This window comes from Lytechinus variegatus, chromosome 16 (assembly GCF_018143015.1).
Source record: "Lytechinus variegatus isolate NC3 chromosome 16, Lvar_3.0, whole genome shotgun sequence".
NCBI lineage: Eukaryota > Metazoa > Echinodermata > Echinoidea > Temnopleuroida > Toxopneustidae > Lytechinus > Lytechinus variegatus.
The window spans coordinates 13,215,505-13,241,166 of NC_054755.1; the positions used below are offsets into that span (position 1 = coordinate 13,215,505).

A 25,662-nucleotide genomic window follows, 5' to 3' on the forward strand; every position below is an offset into this window, starting at 1 on the left:
GTGACACGAGTATAGAATAAACATATATTTCGCATTTTTTAATATGATTTATTAATCACTCCAATTTTGTATCAGTATTACTCAATTTTAACTTGATCATGTGAAAAGTACAAGTATTGTTTTGACATATACATCAGAACCCAATGAAGTTGAATATATAGGTTTCACAGATTCAACAATGATAACATCTGGTGTCATAATTGTAAAGATTGTCGCAGCACCCCTAAACAAAATATGTATCATTCTATTTGAAATCACTTTATACTCATCATTGCTCTCTTAATACCACTCATGCATATGCGTTGTAATATTACAGAAATCTGAAAATATGTTTTCTAACAAGAATATTGAATAGTGAAATAAAAAAAAGTAAAATTAGATACATCAGAACAATGATCAAAAGTATTCAACAGTATTCCAATGAGCGTAGTAACTGCCATATCGGAATTTGGTCCCACAATGCATTTCATGTGTTGCATTAATTACAAGAACCTAAATGCCCATATTAAGTTGGACTTCCATACTACTTTCTTTTCTATTTTTTTACCTTGGAGATACCATATTGTTTTCATCTTAGTGGAGATGGTTACTAGAATGTGTACTTTCATCAAATAACAATAGGAATGTGACTAAAATTTTATAATGTTAATTCTATCTTTGAAGTTAACACAATAGCGTTTCTCTAATCACATTCTTTATTTCAGAGAGAATGTAAATTGTGGGAAATTATGTCATTCAGTAACTGCAGCATTATATGCCAATCAAGAATCTGTAATAGGACCATCAAGATGCTTGCCTGAAATGTTTAAGAAATGCCACTGTTGCATTGTCTTGTTATTATTGTTAGCTCTCAACTTGAAGAATATTCAGAGTATGAATTTTTTCTCCTTTTTTTGTTTAGATAAGCCATATTTTTGACAGATGTGTAATAAGTTGTTAATGAAATTTGTCATGATCATCAATAGAAGATGTAGGGTCAAACTCCTACATGTAGAATTGTTCAATGCAAGTATCAGAAATTCTTTACTTGATCGTAAATGTATGTTATGATTTCATGAGAGTTTTTTTTTCCTCTGAAAAATTCATATCCCCACACAGCACTTCATAGCATAAATTCATGCACAGGCAGCTGGCTGTAAATAGTAGAATGAAAAGGAAAATGAATTAGATTTAGGGCTATTCTGTGCATTGCATGCTAAATTATATAAAGTCTTTCATTCATTCATTCAGTTTTTTTTTTAATTCCTGTTATCAAATTTAGAAAAAAATCAAGTAAATAACCACCTGATAGAATGCTAATACCTATTTGTAGCCTTTTTACCAATTATTTGCTGCAATTAAATGTAATTCGCGAATGAATGCTTCCAGATATAAAGAGATATGAAATGTATTGAATCAAAATCTAAGGAATCACATTTATAATTCAGATATCAAACCATATTTATTTGTCGAAATATAACGATTTCAACAAAATGCATGTAAGTGGAAGAATTGACAAATATTGAATTGCACAGAATTGCCCTATGGCTGTCCGGAATGAAAAATAAAATTGCTACTGCTTATGTTTGCTTGATTTTTTGCATCGAAAGATAGCTCCATGCTTGAACGTGACTAAAGCCTCTCTGAAGTACTCAATAATCTGTGGCCTTGTGTTATGAAATTTGAATAAATGGCAATTTCAATATTCTGGTATAAGTTATCGAAATAATGAGATTTGATCGGTCGGAAAATGTAGTTTGAGAGAGAAAAAACATTTTTTGTAATGTCACAGTCTTAAGAACAGGAGTCTGGACAAGTACCAAATGTGGTTTAGTGGTTTTGTGTAAGGGTGCTAATTAAATCAAAAGAATTCTCACTGATTTTTGGAACTAAAATAAAATTACAATGCCATATGAAATGTGTGAGTTATAGAATAATAGAATAAGATTTATCTTCACCCATTCCTGTGAAGAAACCTCCAAAATTATGTAAAAAAAACTCACACAACTCAGCATGTAACAAAGTTACTTATTTCTTACTTTACCTATATTCTGCTTGAAATTATAAATTCTAAAATCTAAATTCTGAGCTGTAATTTAAATCAGTTTGATAGACTTTTAAAGGACAACCACTGGTCATCATGAAAGAGAAGCTTTAGTTGTTCCTGTTGGCTGTCGGCAGAAATTATTCCGCTGTACTGTATGTGCTTTTAAGTCCACCCATATTTTTTTTTACTTTCATTTTATTGACCCGTAAACTGTGCTTGTTAGGGCAAGCTTCTGCACGAGTTTGATACAGGAGAATGGCCAAGAATTCAACCCCAAGACTGAATTGATGGAGTGCTTACTAATATACCGAGAGTGGATCAGAAACAAAACAGACTGCAGTTCTATGATAATACAATTTCTGGTGTTGATTTCTGTAACTTAGTGATACTGTTAATGAATGAATTGAGTCTAATATTCTAGTAGTTGTAGAACATTATTGAAATTTTACAGGTATTTACAATTTTACATGTAAGTTTTAACATAAGACCGATTCTGCATTACTAAATATAGTGCATTTTTAGTATGAGTTGAATACTATGTGTAATGTAAATGTTTCACGCTTGAGCATTTTTATTCTGTTAGGGAACAGTAAAATTTGTTATTTCAATTCATTTTGAAATCTTGCATAAACAAAGGGAAAATCTTGAAAAGTTAAATGTTTGAACTTTCAGGAGTGATGTATACATGTATAGAATTCATAGAGTATAGAATCGTGTTGATTATGGCATTTGTTTGTGGATGGAGTGGTGTTGAACCCCTTTTCAATACAGCTTTGCAGAAAGTTATCATTTATCGCATTAAAAAAGGATGGTTTTAAGTTTTAAAATCAGCAAGTGAAAAATAATCAGTATTAGTTGGATTATTTGCATTATTGCAAAATGTTAAGAAAGAAAATATGATTAAAATGATATTGGAACGTTTAGTTTTTTGGACACGATAGGAAATGTGTATTGTTTCTTGGGACATGTACATTTGTCAGAGTTGGAGCCTTTCAAAACCTGGGGCTTTTTCGAAACTTGAAGATTTTTAAAATTTTGACTTTGTTACAAACCGTGTGTGTTTGTATGAATTTGGAGCCTTGCAAAATTTGAAGCTTTTAGCCCCCTTTCCCTGTGATGTTAACATTTTAACCTTTGACCTATCAGCGGAGGACGAGACCATGGTGACGGAGAGAGCTCATCACACACCGCCAACGTTCGGTGTTTTCTTCCCATCATCCATCTGTTCATCCATGGTGCATCTGACCGCTCTACTGGACGATGCTGAGGTCAATCTAGAGGGCGTTTCAGGTTAGTTTGTTGCCAACTTTTCGTTCATGGCCATACATGAATTGTAATTATTGAAATATTTGATAAGAATGGGTAACAGAATATTAAAGATGGATAGAAATCTCGAATATTATAATCATGATTTGATTATGGTATTTACTTCATGTACATGTATTGTGAGCATTGGTGTTGTAATATGTAGTATTATGATTATTTTGCATTATTATTATTGCTATTGTCAGTATTGTAATTATCATTATTATTATTATCATTGGTATTTTGTTAATATTATTATTATTATCATTGGTATTTTATTATTATTATAATTATTATAAGTAATAGTATTAGTATTAGTAGTAGTAGTAGTAGTAGTAGTAGTAGTAGTAGTAGCAACAATATCGATGGTGCTGGTTGTATTTGAATTATTATTCATAATATTAAGATTACTTGCAATGCCTTAAATTTAATTCAAGGGATGAATCCTATCAGAACTAAAAAAGAGTGTTTTATTAATGTTTTGCTTGATAATGAGATAATTCCTGTAAATTCTTAGAATGGAATAGACAGGGGTGTATCAAGGTGTTTTAGAAGCCCAAGTTAGTTGGTTTGCAGGGGCCTAATAAGGATGAACATAGAAAGTAACCGCATAAGAAACACTTAGTATCATTCATTTCTTTCGTACAGGTATGTCCACATCTACTCTAGATATGTATCGTACACTCTTGTATTCTGCACAAGCTTTAATACATGTATTGTGCATTTTTAGACTTGTTTACATTGTTGAAAAAGAGAGAGATAAGAACCACAAAAACAAGTGTTATAAACATCTAGGCACGGTGGCTCAGTGGTAGAACGTCCGCCTCATGAACAGGAGGTCATGGGTTCGATCCTTTGAAAAGTCATACCAAAGACTTACAATGTATAAGAATGGTAACTTCTGCCTTCTTGCTAGGTGATCATTATTTAGATTGGAGAAGGGTAATAATAACATATTGGCCAATATTCTGATAGCAGGTTTAACCTATACTCGAGTTTAAAGTTTTGGTTGAAGTATGGATAGCTAATTGTTACATAAATTACTAATAGTAGAGATATCATACTTCAGCTCATTTTGGCTCTCAAATCATTCATAATTGTCTAGGAAGTATAGATAGATGATAGTCTTCATCATCAATGAATCAGGAAAGAGCACAGTAAACATAAGAAACATACAACTTAATAACAGTTTTGTTACTTTTGGCTCTCCATACTTAAACCACAACTTTAAACCTGAGTTTAAGTTAAATCTGCTATCATAATACGGACCATTGTGTTTTGCAGGGCCTGCTTGTACAGCAGTTTTCTAACTGAAGTGGTTACCCTGTGTACATGTAAATAAAATATCAGCATTATTTTATCTCTCTATCAGTTGGTGAAGTTGCTCACAAGATCATATGGACATGCCTGGTCGAGGAACCTGCTCTCATCCTAAGATACATCCTAGAGAAGATTACAGCTAAGGATAAACAGGTAACCAACAGTTGAGTTGTAGTTGCGACCAGCCCCCTCCCCTCACCCCCCCTGCACCCTCCCCCTCACCCCCACCAACAATAAGTCTCCCAAAATGAATTTGAAGATCTTTAATTAGCGTGATGAGTCACATTCTAAGCTTTAAAACGATATATTACTCTTCGAAATTGATCAACAATCATCCTCACAAACACCTGATTGAATGCTGAAGAATTTCTGCGAGAGCTTAACAAAAATAAGGAGAAAACAAGGATTGAAATTTGGGATTCACTGAAGCATGGGGTTTGCATGCTGTTTTATCTAAGTGATTTTCAAGCAGTCCTAAAAATGGTGTCAAAGAAGTAATTGTATCATCTCTTTTATTCAACTTCAGAATTTCATTTTTTGACTGTATGAATAAGAACAATCGTCTTTCAATTTTGCAAATTTTTTGCTCTTTGGAGACCAAATTGTTTTTTGGGGGGGCTATTTACAAAGAACCTTCCTTGGTGACTTATTATTAATACGCACTTAGAGCTTTTATGACAGTAAAGAATTTCACGAAAATTTATGCTTAATATTGACAGGAGGAGTTGATACTGCTAATGAAGAAGCTGTTTAGTCACACCGATGAGATCCCTGCACAGGCTGCTCATACACTCTTCAATTATCTGGTGAGTACAGATGATATCATGGATTAGAATACTTTTTTTGTAATTAGGAAGGATTGGAATTTTCCTTTTCGTAACCCAGATTTCTTTACTTTTTCTGAGACTCAATTTCATTAGAATATGCAAAATAGTTGTGTATGTTGAGTTTTGACTTGAGAATTTATTTTTACTTCATGTTTATTTATTTATTTGTTTATTTATTGATTATTTTATTATTTGTTTTATATTATTTCTATATTGGATAATTAGTAAGGCAGTTATTTTATCTATTACACCTGTATACTAGTACTAAATATGTACATGTATCTGAAAGTGGTCATCAATGGGAAATATGGATTGATATTTATTTTCTACAAAGGTGCATTACATATTAATAAGGACTACATTTTATACAGGTTTGTCCCAAAAAATATAAATGCATATAGTTTATCTATGGATCTCAGTCGATGTACATGTAGAGTTCATGATATTTGTATTACCGTAGGCAGATAGTATTCTTTACAATAAAATACTAATGATTAACAAATTCTAATTGATCTAATCATATGAGAGGAATACAGTGATTAGTGTGAAAGAAAATTTGATTTTATTTCATTATACTGTCTTCATAGACATGGTAATGTAAATTTCCTGTGTTAGACCTATTGTATTAATCTTTGCTTGCCCGACAACAGATCGGATTTATCATCTATCACTGCCGTGCACCACACGAGGGTGCCAATGAAGCCATTGCCAACACGCTAACAGTCATCTGGCATATTCTACCTTATGTGTCGGGTGTGTCTTTCAAAGACCTCAAACAAACTCTGAAGAAAGAACAGTGTGATGTAAGTATTATTTACTTTCATTTGATAATAATGATAATAGTAATTTATATAGCGCCATCTAACTAGAAATATTCTATTCGGAGGCGCATTTTCAATATAATTATTACCCCGGCTTTAAAGCTCGAGCTGCCTTTCAGCGCTCATGTATTCAAGGAATTAATCCTGCCGGGTACCCATTCACCTCACCTGGGTTGAGTGCACCACAATGTGGATAAATTTCTTGCTGAAGGTAATTATGCCATGGCTGAGATTTGAACCCACAACCCTCTGTTTCAAAGTCACAAGACTAATCAACTGGGCCACAGCGCTTCACAAACGCATCTGTTTGCTTATTTTTTTGGTAATCAATGGTTATTTTTTATTGATGTTCCATAATTGTAAGACTATTTTGTTAATCCAACAAATTTAAATTGATGAAAAATCTTTGCAATTGTTCAAAGAGGATTTATATTGAATGCATAAGATGTACTTCTACATGAATGATTCATTTATTGCACAAGAATTAAAACAATTGAGACATTATTCAAGATGCATTTTCATAGGCATTAACAAAATTATTGATACAATTAAAACGTCATAAACAGACTGTCATGTAAGTGTGTATCTTTTCAATTTTTATTTGCTCTTACAGCCTACCATCCTCATAACAGCAAATGTACCATGTGCAAAGGTGGGTATTACAATTTTTAAAATTCATGTGTTTATTCTTAATTTGATCACACAAGACACAAAACCCTTGTAGTAAAGTTTAAAGGATGAAAGTTTTTAAGGTCACCTAGTGATCATACAAATGCAGTACAGATATATGTCAAATTTACCTTTCCCACATGATTTGATGTAAAGGACATTCAACAAGAGTACAATGTAATGCATGTGTAATCATGACATTTTACCGTGAACATTGTACTGAACAATTCACTTTTTTGTTCTACCAATTATGTATATTGTTTAGGGCCACTTAAAAGTGTCAGCTCAATGGTGTGATGAATTGAGAGAACATTTTTATTTTCTTCACACTCATGAACTTTTGTAATGAAATTCAATTTAATGATTATGAAAAAAAATTGTTTTTTCATGGACCAGGTTGACTTGAAATAGTCTTGCCAGATAGGAACGTTTCAAATGGGAGCCTGACTAAAATTATTTGACATGGATTTACATGTATCTATTTTATTTGACTTTTGTTGAACAGAAACTGATTGTTCATGGTCCGAATGAGAGTGATATTCCAACACAGCTCCCCATCAGTGAGGTAAGGTCATTTTTCATATTTTTTCTTAGATATTGCAGATCATAATAAGATAAATGAGAATCGTAATGTATTTGTTTGCTGTATCATTCAGTAATGGATCAGTTTAAAGTAAGGTGTTACTTCATTTGTACAGTAAAATTACTGAAATTTGTACTCTTTTGATATATTTAGAGTTATGAAATTGTCTGTAATTGAGGACAGATTTGATTTTTTATGCAATTGAGACAAAAAAAAACGTACAGAGAGTCTTTATGGTGGGCAATATCCTGAAAATGTTTGTTCAAGAATGACTTTGCAGTTGAGTTTGCATACATTATGAGTCAGCCATACCTATGTAGAAAACTTTCCCAAGTTGGAACAGTTTTTCAAACCAAATTGTACAAATCATATATCACTTTTTTTCCTGTCCATCATCCTTGATGTATATGTTACTATGGACCAGTTCGTAGTTACTTCATGGACAATTTTGGTCAAATGACCTTTCATTTCTTTCATCATGATAGGCAGATTTCAAAGCAAGATATTACGTAAGCTTGCCTTACATAGCAGGATGAAGAAATTGAATAGACCAGGTGACTAGAATAGCACACAAATGAACACTTAATGAAGGCATTTGTTGCATTCCTACTTTAAATGCATATCTTAGCATGTTGCACAATGTAATTTTGCAAACTGAAATACCAGTCATTCGTGGAAGCATTGTTGTTTTTTGTGGATGTAAATGAAAACGACAATTCAAAAGAATATATGAATAATCAAGACATCAAAGTTGGTGCTTATCTCATTAGATTTTAAAGCACCATGTCACTTTTGTGCAAATGACCTGCTTCTGATCATGCGTAGAATCTTTTGATCAAGCGCAGAAAGGAACTACGAACTGGCCTAATGATTTCTTTTATCTTTTACTTTATTCCTCAGGACATGCAGTTTGAGGAGATCTTACAAGACTGTCTTGAATTTTTCAACATTCCTCCAGCCCAGCATGGATCTCATTTCTTGGTGGATAAGAAAACAAGTAAGAAAATAGAAAGCCTTATATTAGAGGGTGTTACAAGAAAATATTTGCAATCAATTGCAAATTTCAGTTGCAAGTTTACAATTGATAGATCAACTTTAGCTGTAGGAAATCAGTTTACACTTCTTGTTTTAAGAAGCAGATTAGCAATCAAGTGTGAAATGATTTGGGGTCCCCGAGATGATTACAATTTTGATGCAATGCCTGATTTGGTTGTTAACTCTTCATGCGTTCACTAATAAACCCCCTGTGTGTTGCATTATTTTTGCGTGATCCCCTCTACGCAGTATAATACACTCTGTTATTTAGAGTGCCGTAACTTTTTATCTGATCATTTTGGAAGAAAATTTTGTGTAGCAAACTTGTAGAGTGTTTCCTGGGCTTTCTTATCGTTTATAAATTTATTGGATAGATTATCGAAAAATGTATAGTAATTTACATTTTCTAAATGCTTTCTCCTAATACTTCCAACAAAATTCGTGCCATGAGTCACAGACTCCTAACAATAAACCTGGCAATGGTATTGTTTTTGAGAAGGGTTTTTATTGATTTTCTCCTCTCCTTATCAATGACCTTCCTGGCTGTGATCAGGATGTACTGATTTTTTTGGAAAACTCAACGATTCTGTAATTTGTAAACTGCGATAATCCGTGGAACGCTAAACTAATGTCGCACGGGCCATTGATTGATCGCTACGCATGTACGGTATACACAAACGCCAGGCTATACATTGTAGCTAGGCATGCTCCGGGGCATGCAATTGTTCTAAAAACAATGGGACAGGGGACGTCTATGGGAAATGTGTGCTTGTGCAAAAATGCGAACGAAACACGCCTACGGATGTGCAATAATGCGAACGTAACGCATGAAGAGTTAAAAAAGTCATTTATACATTTTCATGTCTATGAAAAGTGCCAGAAAATTGGGGAGGGCGGCGGGTAAGCTGATTCTGAGTGTCGCTTCAACAATCAAATCTTGTACTTTATCTGAAACTGAAATGCTTTGGAGGGTGCAATATCATGTTAAACTTAAACATGGGAGCATCGTGGTCTATTGGTTATGATTCTTGTCTTTCAGTCTGAGGGACATTGGTTCAGTTCAAAGCCATGGCGTGTTTTCCTTCACAAAAAAATCTGCGACATTGTGCTGCAATCAATCCAGGTGAGGTAAATGGGTACCTGGCTTGTAAGAAATTATTCCTTGAAATGCAAAGTGCATAAAAGCTGTTCTTCTAAAGCCAGGGTAATTATGCCACATTGCTGTAGAGCACTTAGGAACTTCTGATATTAAAGGCACTTTATAAACAAGTATTAGCTGTCATGGGACGTACTATATCCTATTGGATTTTCTTCCTTTAAAGTGGCATTTTGGTTATATGTTGATGAGTTTTGGAGTTGGAATGTGGAAGGGCCATCATGCCACCACAAGATACAGTAAATGTCCTATGATGTAGTCATATATGTATAATAGACGAAAGGATTTTCCCTGAAGAATTTGTATGGTGTACATGTAGGTCCCCCTAGAAACAAGTAGTAAGATTTTACATTTTACTTTCATAGATCAAATGCTGGATGTAAAGTCCTATGTGAGAGACTTCTATGCCTACAGACGATCGCAGTGCCCTGAGCTCATCCTGAAGAAAATGGACAAGCAACTAGGCCTGGAGAAACTCCAACGACAGGTAGAAATCACTGTTATTTAATTCCTTGATACTTAAATGTTCTGATATTCCAGAGGCTTGATATATGTGAAACACCAATGAATCTGCATGTATATACAAATTTATATACACTGTAAGAAAGTAGTCTGCATGTACAGACTCAAATTCGACACTTTATATACCATGAAGTCTACACTCAAAACTTTCTGTCTGTGTCAACGATGCAGTGCATGTACATGAGTGAAGCTAATGTAGTCTTATTACTTCAGATTCTGCACTATGCACTTTGCAAATTGCGAAAACCAGGGGTCCCTGCAGACTACATATAGCTTGAATGTATCAATGTTCTATGGCCCTCTTCTATGGAATGGTCTTCCCCTGACAATCCGTGAATGCACGTCCATTGATACTTTTAAACGTTACCTTAAGACTCGTCTATTCAATGTCTCTTACTCTTAATTGTTCCTGGATCTATTACTATTATATTTGTACCTGTTCTCTTTCGTTATTTCTTTCTTCTTTCACTGCGCCTTGGGCACTCTGCCGAGTGGATTTGGCGCATTGCAAATCACATATATCATTATTATTATAATGATGTACTGAATATTGGGATGTCCCTGCATTAAAAGCCATTTGACTGTAAAGGATGATTATATTCTGAATAGTCCAATAATTTGTAAATGTCCATCTGCTGGTCTTTCTTATTCTACCAAATTGCACTATATGTAGATTTCTCAACTTGTTACAATTCATGTGTTAGCTTAGATATCAGTATTTTCTTGGTAATTTTGTTATAATCTTTAGAATACTGTGCAAAAACACTAAAAATGTCAGTGATATATTACAATGTGTATGTTTCTCCTCATAGTATAATCTGTTTTACTTTTAGGCATTTACGTTGAAATTATCAGAGCTTGGACGAGTTTACTTCTCAATGACAACACTGCAGAGCACACCAAAGAACAATGTGAGTAATAGTAGAATAATTGGAAAAAATGGGTGTATTAGCAATTTTACAAGAATAATGTACATGAAAAGGGGCACTGATAACAAATGAAGGTTTCTTGATATGATTTTCAATGGCTAATTAATTTTGTTTCGTTAATTTTTTTTCAACAATCATGATGAATGATAAACATACAAAACACCCATATGTGCATGATCCATGTAATCTATCTTATTGGGTTCTTACAATGCATATGAATGTATGTATTTTTTTCATTTCAATATTGAATGCATCCAATAAACATGTATTATTATTTGCTATAAATTTGAAGTTTCTCTTCATCTCACATAGGGTTGAGAACATTTACATGTTGGCACCTAATGGAACTGATTTTTTTACATTTGCCAATATCTAAAGCAATTTCTTTTTCCAAGCTATTTATATTGGTATGATGCATAAATTAAAATAGTGCATGGATCATAAGAAACTGGAATAAGACAATTTGAATGTATTGCTTGTAGGTATCACGTTGTTCTATTAATATTGTATGCTATATATTATCCTTTGCAGATGAATATCCATGTTTCATTTCTCCATGATGAACTGATCAGACTGCCATCCTTCCCAAGGAAGGCCTTAGATGCAGAGTTCTTGCTTTATTCTATTCAACAGATGGGCAGGGTGAGTCAATGGGGCATGATGAGGATGATGATTATGATGGTGATGATGATGATGATGGTGGTGGTGGTGGTAGTGGTGTTGATAATGATGGTGGTGGTTATGGCGATGATGATGATGATGGTGGCGGTGGTGGTTGGGGTGGTAGTGGTGTGTATAATGTTGATGGTGTTGATGATGGTGATGATGATGATGATGGTGGCGGTGGTAATGATGGTGGTGGTGATGATGATTATGATGGTAATGATGGTGATGATGATGATGATTATCGTGAAGACTGTTGAGATTATGATGGTCATGATGATGAGGAGAAGGGGTGTTAATGGTGATGGTGCTGACAAAGATAATATTGATGTTGGTGATGGTGACGATTATGCTGCTGATGATGATGACAGCGATATTTTATTGATGATTACTATGGTGGTTAAAGTGATGATGGTGATCCTGACGTTTTCATTATGGGGATGATTATAGCATAATTATGGTGATGGGGATGATTGATGCCATTTCGTTTTTATTTTTTTTCAGGAACTTTTTGGTCTAGATGTCCTTCACAAGTTCATGTGGGTGAAGGTAAGATAACATTTTTATCTCGATTTCAAGCTTTTCAAGTAAAAAATATCACAAATATCACTGTTATTGTCATAATGAACATGACCAATGTCTGTGCTGATATCCAAGGCTTTACATGGATCCATGATCTCATCACATCTGGTGGCAGCGGTGGGATGTAAAATACCATGTGCTTAGAATTGTACATGCAACAAATAGTGTGATATGGAAGGTTTATTCTTGCCTAGTTTTTGTCACTCTGACATGCCTTTGAACAGGGATCCAGCTGTAAAGTCACTATTTACCTTTTCAGAGCAGCTATCGATCCCACATACCACATTGTTTTGTCTATGTTGAAATGATAGAATTTGAGTGAAAAAGCTGCCTATGGGATCCTTTTGGAAAAGTTAGACAAACCTCAGACTTTTGACAAGGTGCCCTACAACATCTTTCATATTTTTTTTTTATAGATATCAAAAAGATGTAAAGTATGATAATTATTAATGAATTGACTTTGTTCTGGCACCTCTGATACCTTAGATTTTTAAAACATTTTATGAAAGTAAATGATGGATAATCAAATTTTTGCAGTATTAAGTCTGTATCACTCTGACTTCTAATTCATGCAAGTGTTATAAGTGTATTCTATACAAAAGTAAAGACTGAAACTTGATATTTGTTAACCATGCATATTTTTTTAATTTCTTATCAATTAATTAATGAAATATGTGGTACTCCGCCATCAACGTCATACATGTATAAATCTTTTCTTCAAAACATTCTTTAAATCATTGATAGTCGTTTCAAAACTTGTTTTAATGCTATGCAGATGACGAAGACTGTATTCAATCACATGTCATCCGACTTTCCATGGAGTGGGGACATCCAGCTCTTCCTCAACGTCATCAATGGCGCCCTCTTGCTTCACTGTGAAGACATTTCCATCCTTCGTCTTTGCCTGTCGACTTACATCAACATCTCTCGGCACTTCAAACACATCTTTGCCACAAAGGGGTAAGATGAAATATCCTTTTCCTTTTTACTTTTTGTTTTATAGGGTCTAGATTGGTAATGTCAGAAAAAAAGTTCACCTCTCCCATAATTGTATTCAAAGTAACAATACATATAATGTAGTGAAAATATGTCATCATAATAATATCACCTTCATTTATTTCACATCACATTATAACAGACACAAGCTTTAATAGGTAATGTTATGAATATTATATTTGCATTTTTTTTTCAGGTTCCAGTACATAATGCCAACGATCCTTCGGATTTACACTCATCACCAATCTAATCCCCTGGTGTGCAGGAGTATAGAGGTACATATATATTCACTTGCTATTTGAGAAAAATATGATACAAAAAAAGAAATATAGTGATTGGTTAGGAACCTATTGAAGAAAGAGTTGTTTTTCCCAAAATATCTTTTCTTTCTGCATGATGCACGGCATTTTCTACATGTATGTGGCATGTAAGCAGTATGTGTTGTGAAACATATGTTCAAAGCCTTGGTATTTTTATTTTTAAATAAAGTATTCATGTATTTAGACTTTCAAGCTTCTTGATTTTGAAAACAGAGAGAGAGAGAGAGAGGAAAAAAGAAATGTATCTTGGATAACACAGGCCCTCTCAAGCAGCTTATTTGCAATTTAAATGTCCTTAGGTGTTTTTTTTGTGTTCTAATTCTAGATTAGATTAAATTCTATTTTTCTGCAATCATAGATATTGCAAAATTGCTTATAAAAAAGGTGTTTTGTTCTAATAATCAAATATTGATTCATGGAAATAAAGATTTTATAATTGACTGGAATGCTGTTCTAAAGGTAGCATTTTAACTTTTAGTTATTTATACAATTATGGAAATCAGACCTGAGTAAGTGCATGCATGCTCCTAATTAGGGAGTGGTTGGTCAAATTGAAGCCTTTTTTTTGATAAATGTATATTTATGTTGAAGTGTTTCTAGTCTGATAATGTATTGGAAAATTAGGTACCTTACCAACAGGCTATGCTGCATCTTTAAACACGAATCCCACTTTAAACTTTAAGGCACTAAACATCTATCACTGTGGCTATTCTTCATTCTTAATTGTTTTGGCTATGGTTTAATAAATATCAGACTTAGTGAATAAAAGATAAATGTGGGATTCCTGCAAGAAAGAAAGGAGCATTGACCTTTGGAATAAAGGTGCCTTTCCACTTTGTACTTTTCCATCACGCTCTATTACTTCCTATTTTCCTTCATTGCATGATTTTCAATCGATTGATTTGTAGATGTCTTTCTTTGTAGCACTGCAGAAAGGTTACCCTGTGTTTCTGTTGGCATGCAGCATGGTATTTTTGCACAAGTTGTAAGTGTTCATAAAAGTTTGAATGGGGTTTATAATTCATTTTAATGAGTGTTTCTCATAGTAGAACCATTCTCCAATGATGCAATGCTACCATAACATTAAAATGAAGAAAAAGAAACCAAAAAAAGATGGCATTAATCATACATCCTTTCATTAACTACTGAATAATATTCTGTAATAGGCACAATGGGTGGATAATGCTATGTGTTCATTTTTATATATGTATATCCTATAACTCCTGTTTTCTCTTTTCATTTTAAAATGTTTTCAGTTTTTCTATGTCACATTGTTTCTGTGTCAAGATCAATTCAAATCATGCGTGTTATATGAACGAAATGGGGTTTATTTAAGTGTTGATGTTAGCCTCTGATAAACGTAAATTAATCTGGATCAACCATTCATCAATTATGTTTGTTAATGTTGCATACCTGGAGACCTATGTTCCTAACCAACAGGTAAATTTATGTCTTTATTCTCTTAGTACGTCTGCCGTCAGTTCTACATCCTACACATGAAACCATTCATCCTACAACTGTTTGGAAGTGCTGCTCCTATCTTGAAAGTTGGCTCTGAGGAAGCACCGAATCCTCTCAAGGTAAGAAGCTTGAGCTCAAGCTGAAGGTTAGGGTAATGTTGGGGTAGGAATAAACCTTCCATATCACTCTACTTGTTGCATGTACAACTCTAAGCACATATTGCTTTTAATGATATTTTGTTACATCCCACCGCTGCCACCAAATGTGATGAGATCATTTATCTCAATAATGATAAAACTTATTGGGAAGTATTCTGATAATTAAACCTAGGTTTAAGCCTGTCTGAACTAGAATTTTAAACCACACATCTATGGAATGCTTGCTTCATAATATTTCTTCTGTATTGGTGACATTTTAATATACATGTACTTACTAATTCATTAAAATCCACTTTATTTCTATATTTTTCTATTCCTCCTATTTTGTGACTCGATTACTTTTTGACAACTTTTTGCAGCAGTATAACAATAATTTCTATTTTATGAATAAGTTGACAACTGGTACTTCATGAATATTTGGTCTAAGTTTTCCCAGGTTTAACTAAACCATGACTATCAGAATACAACCCACTGCATTTAGTGTGCAGCAACCACATTGATATCATCAAAATATAAACAGATACCTTTAAAATTGTTTTTTTTTTTTTTTGGGGGGGAGAAGATTACTCATGACTGGTTCACTGACTACCCTTAATTTATTGCTGTTCATTTTTCTTGATAGGCCTCAGCAAAGGCTCTGTTCAAGCTTCTTCTCTCATTGGAAAAGGACAGCAAGGATACTCTTGACCTTCTGGAGCTTGTTGATGGTGACAAACCTCTCAAAACACTTGTAAGTAACTAAAAAAAATGAGTTGTTTAAATTTAGTGAGTATATTATTATCTCCTTACTGTACAAAAATGAAATGTAGAAGCTAGAAGCTACAGTTTAATCCAATCATTAACTGCTTATAACCCAAAAAGTATTTTATGTGTTAACATTCAAGGATTATAACAAGAGTTATTGTTTGTGATGCATTGGCTTCTATTTGCAAAAATACAATTTTGGTGGTTAATGCTTTGTTGTACTCAAATTTTTTGCCTGTATCAAAATTCTATTAAAAAACAGAATAAAGTATTTGATTTAATTTTCTAGATTTATTGAGGTAAAGATAAGAAATACAATAGTGTTCTGGTGGAAATTAAAAAATCTGAGGACATGTCTGAATAATTGCAACATATTGGCAACATATGCTTGGTGATTAATCTGTTATATATTTATCATTCTGTTGCAGGACTTCTGTTACAACAATGACCCTCTGGCGACCTTTAACATCCCAGAAGCCATCAGGTTGTGTGTCGTCGTTGTCGCCTTTGCTCCGGAATCTGTCCGAAGTGCCCAAATGCTGGTAAGTTACATGACAGTCAGTGATGATCAAATAGTTGTTCAGCTTTTGTGGACCTCTTTGTTGCTTATGGTACCAGTGTCTTGATCCACTAAACAAATTATTGATATAGGTGTAATCAAGTGACTGAACCACTACACTGCAACACCTTCACTAAATGATAGCATTTGTTTCCATTTGCCTTTTTATTCCAGGGTGTCCTGGATGCTATAGTACCTCTCTACCTTCAACACCTGAAGGACCAGACAAAGAGAAGAGACAACTCCAGCGCTGCCAAAACAGAGACCACCGCCATCACCAACTTAGCGGTCACCATCAAGGCTCTCGTCACTGGAGCTGAAACTCTGGCAAGGTAAGTGTGTGCTAGTACATGTACCTAGGTCAAATTCTGAGCCACTTTTAGCGGTGGACGAACTGGCTTATGACAGAAAGCATCTCACTCTTTGTCTGTTCTCTTTATATTTACCAGTCCTTGACTAGACTGGTGTACCTGGGACATTGGGATACATGGGATGCTGTTGTGAAAACATGCAGCAAGTTAAAGGGGAAGGGTAAACTTGCTTCAGGGCTCACAGTTTTTAGCAAAACAATGTTGACTGCATATTTAAATCACAGTCACAAGAAAGGAAATGATGTATAGCCAATTTTAGAAAAAAAACACAAATTCTTCAATTAGAGTGGATTATCTGAAAATACCTTGATGTACATCACTCTCTTCAGTGCAGCCATGCTGTTTGACCAAATTAATAGCGTATGATTACTTCAGAGAATTGATTTCTTCATGTTTTTCCAGGAGTACCAGTGGACCGAGCCGCAAGATCGATACGTCCAATGTGGCCGCCAGTTTCAAGAGTTCTTCAAACTCCCAGCAGAGCTCTGTACGCAAGCATAACTCTCGCAAGTCGGGCATCAACAATTCCAACATCGATCTAGGAGATGAAGACATGAGGGAAGACTTCAGGTTCAGGTAACTACAGAGCATTGGTTATCCATCATCATTTTTTACTTTTACCATACTGAGGGAATTTTCCCATATGGAACTTTCCCATATTGAATTGACAACAGAAATGGAAGGTTTATATTTCAGCAAAGGCTGACATGGGCAAAGTGGGGTTGCATTGATAGAGATGACACAGTCGGTGTGACTTTGAGTAAACCAAGACGATGGAACATATCTGGAATGTGACGTGGTCATCTGGGGAGTGTTTCATGAAAGGACTTTTGGATGTTTCATCTCACAAGTCCCGCTCTATCCAACAATACCATAGTAGCAGTGCTTCTTGGCCAATCAAAATCGAAAAAAGTTGTCAGATCTGACAACTTGTCGGGCAAAAATGTTGATGAAATGCTCTCCTGATCAGAAGAATATATAGTCCACATCAATGTGCAGCATGTTATACAGGAATTCGGCTATAACCTAAGACCCTAAATGCATTTTTCATAACAGGTTTCCACTTTTCCCATTGGTTGGTCTGCAATAAATTGTGAGAAATGGCAATTGAAGCTGTTTGTGTGTCTCCCTGAGAAAGATGCTGCTCTTATCCAGGAGTGAAAGAAAAGATCTTCTGGTATTGGAGACATGAATGAACAATAAGAATGACACTTACAAGCTCCTGAATATTTCTTGTTATTTCATTGAAAAATGATAATAATAATAATAGTAATGATTGGCATTTATGTAGCACCACCTATCTATAAACAATCTGTTCTGAGGTGCATTGTTGATATTATTACCCCGGCTTTGGCTAGAGCTGACTTACAGCATTCAATTTATAGAGTCTTTCAGCAAGCCAATACTCTATATTCATCCAAATACAGGTACAATGATGATCGCGTCCAGCGCCGTTATGAGGACGATTCTGAGGAATCAGAAACCATGAATGAGTTCTGCAAGCCAAGGGACATGCTACTCAGTGTGGTCTCCGAGTTCTACTGCCATGGACTAGCCAGACTCAAGGAACTTAGACCTGTCGCCGAGTCCAGGACCCACAGCCAGACAGAGATCCTAGACCAGAAATGCCACATGGTATGTTTTGGTGAAGCCTTTATTAGACCTCATTGAAGTTTTTGTTAGCTGTGAAGCTTAGCTCACCCCTTTGCATTTTGGGGTTGTGTACAGCTGCATATTGATTGAAAGAAGAAAATCACAGCCAAAGGCAACACATTGAAACAAAACTATACGATGTCAATAAACAAACTAAAGCAGAGACCTTTCATTTTAGCTCAGCTTTGTGAACTTTTTTCAAACATCTGCAACTGAACACCGAATTCCATACAAGCAACGGCGATCAGCTTTATTGCAGGTCAGGTATTTTAGCTGGTATCCTACCTTTACTGCATGCAACTCTATACAAGCTTTTATTAAAACTGTGATTGCAGGCAAATATTTTGTTATGTTATATGCTGCGTTAGGCTGCCCTTTGCTGCTTTTGGCTCATGCAGCAGCACGCATGTTAAAACGCAAAGGTGGGAGCCAGACTTAGGGAGGAAAAAATAGAGGGTCGTCTGTTGGCAGTTTTTTCCATGAAAGCAAAGCTCTGAGATCTCTCTTTATAATGGACATGGATGGTTAGTTACGAGTTTAAAAATGTTTTGTTGGAGCGTTGTGGCCCAGTAGATTAGTCTCTGGACTTTGAAACAGAGAGTCGTTGGTTCGAATCCCAGTCATGTCGTAATTTCCTTCGGCAAGAAATTTATCTACATTGTGCTGCACCCGACCCAGGTGGGGTGAATGGGTACCCGGTAGGATTTATTCCTCGAACGCTTTAGTGCCTATTGATATGGTGGCTTAGCTACAGCCGGGGTAATAATACCAAGTATCAAAGCGCAGTTGAGTATACAGCGCGTCCCAAAAAAAATGTCCCTCTGATATGCGGCTAAATAACTTCCAAAAATAAAAATTATTCTCAATGAAATGTATAAATATAGGAAGCCCATCTCTTGTTCTAACTTCTATAAAAATTTCATTCGTCTCGCTTCAGTGGTTTTGAATACACAGCCTATTATGTAACAGTGGTGCTTTTCAGCCCATTCCAAGTTTGTATGCATGCAGCAATGCTCTGTGTTCTGCATTTTCTTGCATATCAACCCCCTTTGACCATTCTGACCAAGGAGATATTAACTCTATCTCCTTGTTCTGACCAAGGAATTCCCTGATCTGACCAGGGAAATCTCCATGATCTAACCAAGCTCGTCAAATCACAACCTGGAGCATGTTCAGAAGGGCGAAAACAGTATTTGACAGTACATTTCATGTTTGAAAAACGGGAGATGCACAATGATCGAGACAACAGGTCATGTCTGTTTCATGCATAATTCCAACAATACTGCATCTTTGTTTTAATTTATTTTTTTTGTTAATAAGCTACTGAGGTCAAGTTTAATAATTCAATGTAACTTTTTAAAAGAAAAAGTCAAAATTTTCTATGGTAAAAATCCTTTACGCAAAGGGTGATTAACTTGTGGATTCCCCTTTTTTCAGCTTATTTTACCCATCCATCAGTCACTTTTCTTTAAAATTGGTGCACTGATTCCCCTTATCAATCATCAAACAAACTTAATTTTTATGTTTCTTGTCCTTCTGAACATGCTCAAGTTTATGATTTAATGAGCCTGGATATGATTAGGGAAATATCCCTGCTAAGATCCTGGATGTAAGAATGGGGGTTAACATGCCATAGACAAATGAAGAAATGCATCAATACTGCAAACTTGGAATGGGCTAAAATGCACCACTGTTACGTAACAGAGTGTGTATTCAAAACCGCTGAAGCGCGACCAATGAAATTTTCATAGAAGTTAGATCATGAAATGAGCTTTCTACTCATGAACATTTATTTGACAATCCTTCCACATTTTAGAATTAATCCAGTCCTATGACAGAGGGACATTTTTTTTGGGACGCGCTGTATGCACATAGTAACTGCGCTATATAAGTGGACATATAATTAATTTTTTTATTATTCTCTTTTCAGCGTATTGCGGAGGTTGCCCTGACCCTACTAAAGGTTGCGCCGCATGACCCTGTGACAATGGGATGCAAAGGCCTTCAAAGGTAAGCCTTGTTCATTCCTAGGTTCCTCCTCTATTCTACAAATAGATTATTCTGACCAGTTTTCATAAACTGTTCCTTTTACTCAGTTTATTGAACCTTTTGCCTCGAATCAGTGATGCTATTTTTGTATTCTTTTGATGTTATAGATAAAAATATAAATCTGATTGATATTGAATGGCTTTTATTCTAAAACTTATTTTTTTCTCCAATATTTTTAATATAGATTTCTCTTGCTTGGGTGAACTCTGAACTTAAAACTGTGTTTTTTCTCTATTTGATCTTCTCACTGAATTTCCTAGACTTACATGTAATCATGTACATATTTGGGTTGTTATTGATCAATTTTGACCTGTTATTTATAATTATAAAGCTTAGGGTGTCCTGTAACAAACTCAATAAAAATCTTAAATAAATTTTTGGCGACTTATTGTTGGTTTTGGGGTGGTTGATTACATGTATTCTATTCAAAATCTCTTTATCAATATCACCTACAACAAATACTGTCTGCTATGCCAACCTCAGGTATATCACCAAGATGATACCGTTGACTGACTGGACCAATCAAGATCTGCGCCCTGCCCTGATAACCCTCTTGAAGAGACTGGACAAACTCTTCCAGAAGATCCATAAGAAACCCACTCTCATGGTGAGTTCACACGTTGGCCCGTATTCTGAGCTTATGCAGGTTTAAAGATTAATGCCAGTTGTAAAATGAGTTTGTGCACACAAACCAATAAAATGACTACCAAAGTGTTTTATTTGCATGAATAAAAATCTTGTGACAAATTATTTAGGAAGAAATTGTATAATTGCAGAGAAATTATAAAAATAATTGTGGTATTCAAGAAAATTGTCTGGTATTTTTCCAAGCAATGTTGATACACCGTCCCACATGTGCTTATCTGTGTTGGTGATTTACAGTGTGATTGTTTCTCAATGGTACAGGCTCAATTCATCAACTCACTTGGCACTCAAATCATTCATAACTGCGTGGGAATAATGTCCAATACATTTTTCTTCCCCGTCAATACACTGCAAAATTCCATGACTAGAAAATGTAAGAAACATGCAATGTTCATAACATTAGTCAGCACTGACAAGTTCTCATTATCGGACAGTCACCATAGTAATAGACACCTGTGCTTCTCGGCCAATGAAAACCAAGTATACTGGTCAGATGTCTAATGTTGATGAAATGTGGCCTACAAAATCTGCAAATTTTGTATATTCAAGTTTCGTAAATTACTTTCGTAAATCTCCGTACATGCTATAGCGGCACGCATGACTTGTTTGTACTTGCCTATGCAGCTTGCACTTTACCGAACAAAGATGAACCAAACTATCCCACCCTCATTTTTGTTCGTAGATCCAAGATCGTTATGATGTACAGGCTTGCCGTATGCATAAGAGAATGAAATTGATGGTATATGGATTTCAAGCTGACGCTCCCCTATGTATTTGTAATCTGACTATCTGTCATCTGACAATTTCGTTTAGGCACCTTCTTAAAAGTCTGTGCCACGTCTTTGAGCAGGAATCCTGCCATAAAGGCACGATGCATCTTTACATATTGGCTTTCTTGCATTTTCCATTGGTTATGACAAAGTATGAGAATTGGAAATGAAAGGCCGTTTGTAGGATTCCCGCACAAAAGACGCAGCTCTGACTTTCGACAAGGTACCTTACATTGCAATAAACAGTCTTTGACTATGTTGACTAATAATGGTTACAATCACTAATTCTCGCAATGGAACTTTTCTTAAATTTCTATTTTAGCGCCACATGGACTGGGAATCGGCTGCTAACTTCTTGAAAGGTATCTACATCACACTAACTAGACAGAGCATCATTAGTCATCTCCCTCATCTAAAGGTAAAGTGTAGAATCATATCCCATTGCGTAAAACAAGATCTGGTGCTCTAATGATTCGTGTGATCAGTGGGTGATTTCAAGTTCGGTGTTGATATTGGTGTTGGAAGCATTTGGGGATCGTGCTGCCTAGCTCCAAATCCTATTCTGAGTTAAAACAAATGATCCAGATCCCCCTATTGATAGCTCAAAACGTAGTGAGTGACTTTTCATTACCATCTTCATTATATGTTTGGTGTCATACATATTTAAAACTTGACCTAACACCAACACCAATAGGTCACACCTGAAATTGGTATCGCCCATTATCATGAATGCTTTCACTTAATTTTTTTTTACAAAATTGTAATTTATTGAGAAAAATCATATCTGTATGTCTCTACTTCATAAAACTTACACAAATATGGTTATTAGATGCAATTTCAGGTAGCTCGTTTTTTTTTTCAATCATTTTGTTAAAACCAGGGTGAGATATAATGTACATATGTTTCCATGTTTTTTTTTCATCTGCAAGAGCAGTGCACATTTTAGCTTGTATGCAGCTTGAGCGCTGCAATGAGCGAGTGCGCCAAACATTTTATTATGAAATACACTTTTTTTGGGGAAAAATACATTTTTAAATCACAGAATACAATTTTTTTACAGGTCTGATTTTGCCAAATTAAGGTAGGACTTTTTAAACCTATTTTTGTTTCTCCTTACCACCTCAGTCCCTCCTCAACATCTGCCTCGCTCTCCTGCTCTGCGATGGATCAGCTCCTGGAGGAGCTGATGGTCTCCAGCTGCTCAACGTGGCCTCCTCGGGCGGGGTCCGCTTCACCCCTCCACCGGTCTTCTGCTCCTCCGTGGTTCGCCTCGTCGCCATGCAAATGCACTGCATGAAGGTGAGAACAAGGTCATTTGACCTCCCATCCAGCGTGTGATCCACCCATGACTTTCTCGAGGTCACGTGAAAGTCACCAGAATTCCTTATTTTAATCTGCTCCGTGTTTAACCAAAAAAGGAATTTTTAAAATGCTGTAGTGCACATGAATCTAGATGAAGGTTGGCACCAGGTTGTTGACGTGCGTTTCACTTGCTGCTTAGATTCAGTAGGCAACATCATTGTGTGTTAACTCAGTGAGTGTGAATGACTTTGTGTATATGTGTGTATGCTATGTTGTAGTATCATGGTTCATTCAGACCTAGGGCAATAAACCCTGTATAATCAGCAGAGAATAGATCTGATAAGATTAATCCAGTTTGATTTCTCTCAGCAATCTGGAATCATTAAACATAAAAATATATGCATTTGAGTACATTAATCAAAGCTGTCATTATTACAAACAATTTGTTTCTGGTGTAGTGAAAAAATTCCAGAAAATAGTTTTCAAGTTCAATGTCAATTTCATTTTTCTGCAATTAGATAAAGTGGCATTTAAAACACCACTATTTATAGATAAAACAGAAAAGTGAAAATCCTGAATTTATCAGTCCAATTTTAAAGTAAAAGTAGAATAATGATCACGCAAATAATGATTACATTCAATCTCACTCTCTATATATAATATATATGTATAAAAACAAAATTGGCGGCGTTATAAAGATTAATGTGCAAATGTGGGCGAGTCAGGAATCATGCTTGTCTGTAAAGACCATTGACAGTGAAAAATGATTTTTGAACTATCGTTATCTTTATTTCTTGATAGGGGGTGTTTTGTTTTAGGTGTGAGTGAGCCATTCACAGGGATGCGTCCGTGTGCGGGATAATGGTGGTGTGACGGGGTTGAAAATAAATCCCATTCTCCCCGATATGATTGTGTCACGCTTTTAAAGTTACAATTGAATAGACTAAAGCATTTCTAATTCTGTATTTAAAACTGTGTTTTGGCTTCTTCCTGCTATATTTCTTAATTATCAACAAATTGCATTTCCAGATCTAAGTTTCTAACAAAGTCTTGTAGTAGAGATACAGTATTATATATTTATTCAAGAATGGGGATGAAAGTTTGGCTGTAGGCATCTCATTTGAAGTAATATATTATATGACTGTGGATATAGGTATCTTTACTTACTCTTTAAAACCCAAAGCACATCTGCGTAGATTACATTATACCATACAATTATGTAATTAAACATTTTTTTATTGTACTGTAAATGAGCTGTGATTAAACTTTTTTCATAGTATTGGTAAATATATTTCTTTCTTCAGGGTAGATTTTTGTAAAGTAGATTCTCTTGGCAGTTCTGTGACATATCAAAACGCTGCAAGGTTAGCTTATTTCAACGTTCAATTACATTTTGTTCCATCTTATTGAAATTGAAAAAGATATGAATGAAATATTTGTGTTTTGATCTTTAGTGATATGTTTTGTGATGTACACAAACAGAAGCAGTTACATTGTAATATGCTGAAATGAGTTTTCAGAAGTATTTTTGTCTTGGATAGAAAAAGAGAAGAGAATTTAACTTAGTGGAATTTTGCTGATGACTTGGACACCTGGAACTATTTGTGATGAAATTTTAGTGTTCCAGGTTACACAGAAGACATGCTCAATTAGCATAACTGTAAGTCTATAGCATACCATGTACAAAAACTTGCATTCAATTGTAAAATATATTTCTTTCTGTTGGACCCCCGGTAACGGTTCTCCTATTCCTGTATTCATGTCTTTTTTTTAATTAAAAAAGAAAACCATGCTGATAGGTTTAATCCATAAATTTCTACACATAGATCTCAAGCAATTTTTCACTAGTGGTGACCAATACTTCATGAAATTAAAAAACACCTAATTTAGTTTTTTATTTTATTGTTTTCATCATCCCATAGTTCTTGATTATGTTTGAATTATTTTCAGTTAATTGTTTCTTTTGCAATCATTCTTTTATGTTTTCCCAAAAAGGTTATGTTGAAATTCTTATTTGTTGCAAACACTGCTGCAATAGTTCATGTATTTTTCATTTTTTTTTGCTTTCATTAACAACGTTTTATCTTTGTTCATGTAGGTGTCAATTAACAAAAAATTGAGCTCAGTATATTCCTTTTTCCAAAATTTACCAAACCAAGTTTTTGGTTATGAACTCCAGAGTTATTCATGAAACTG

The 25,662-nt window shown here is 34.9% G+C and overlaps 1 protein-coding gene across 5 annotated transcripts in view; it reads left to right on the forward strand.

Moving 5' to 3' along the window:
• LOC121430407 (protein unc-80 homolog) overlaps positions 1-25,662 on the forward strand; it is a 102,594-nt gene that overhangs the window by 58,398 nt on the left and 18,534 nt on the right. For all 5 annotated transcript variants that reach the window (XM_041627692.1, XM_041627695.1, XM_041627694.1 and 2 more), the window contains 23 exons: positions 3,173-3,316; positions 4,704-4,804; positions 5,371-5,457; positions 6,129-6,281; positions 6,913-6,951; positions 7,474-7,533; positions 8,452-8,548; positions 10,108-10,229; positions 11,098-11,175; positions 11,725-11,835; positions 12,361-12,405; positions 13,214-13,398; positions 13,631-13,709; positions 15,221-15,334; positions 15,996-16,103; positions 16,546-16,659; positions 16,851-17,008; positions 17,450-17,623; positions 18,475-18,682; positions 20,631-20,710; positions 21,233-21,356; positions 22,487-22,582; positions 23,290-23,463. In XM_041627692.1, the coding sequence (XP_041483626.1) occupies positions 3,173-3,316; positions 4,704-4,804; positions 5,371-5,457; positions 6,129-6,281; positions 6,913-6,951; positions 7,474-7,533; positions 8,452-8,548; positions 10,108-10,229; positions 11,098-11,175; positions 11,725-11,835; positions 12,361-12,405; positions 13,214-13,398; positions 13,631-13,709; positions 15,221-15,334; positions 15,996-16,103; positions 16,546-16,659; positions 16,851-17,008; positions 17,450-17,623; positions 18,475-18,682; positions 20,631-20,710; positions 21,233-21,356; positions 22,487-22,582; positions 23,290-23,463 (2,651 nt within the window). The remainder of the gene's footprint in view (positions 1-3,172; positions 3,317-4,703; positions 4,805-5,370; positions 5,458-6,128; positions 6,282-6,912; positions 6,952-7,473; positions 7,534-8,451; positions 8,549-10,107; positions 10,230-11,097; positions 11,176-11,724; positions 11,836-12,360; positions 12,406-13,213; positions 13,399-13,630; positions 13,710-15,220; positions 15,335-15,995; positions 16,104-16,545; positions 16,660-16,850; positions 17,009-17,449; positions 17,624-18,474; positions 18,683-20,630; positions 20,711-21,232; positions 21,357-22,486; positions 22,583-23,289; positions 23,464-25,662) is intronic.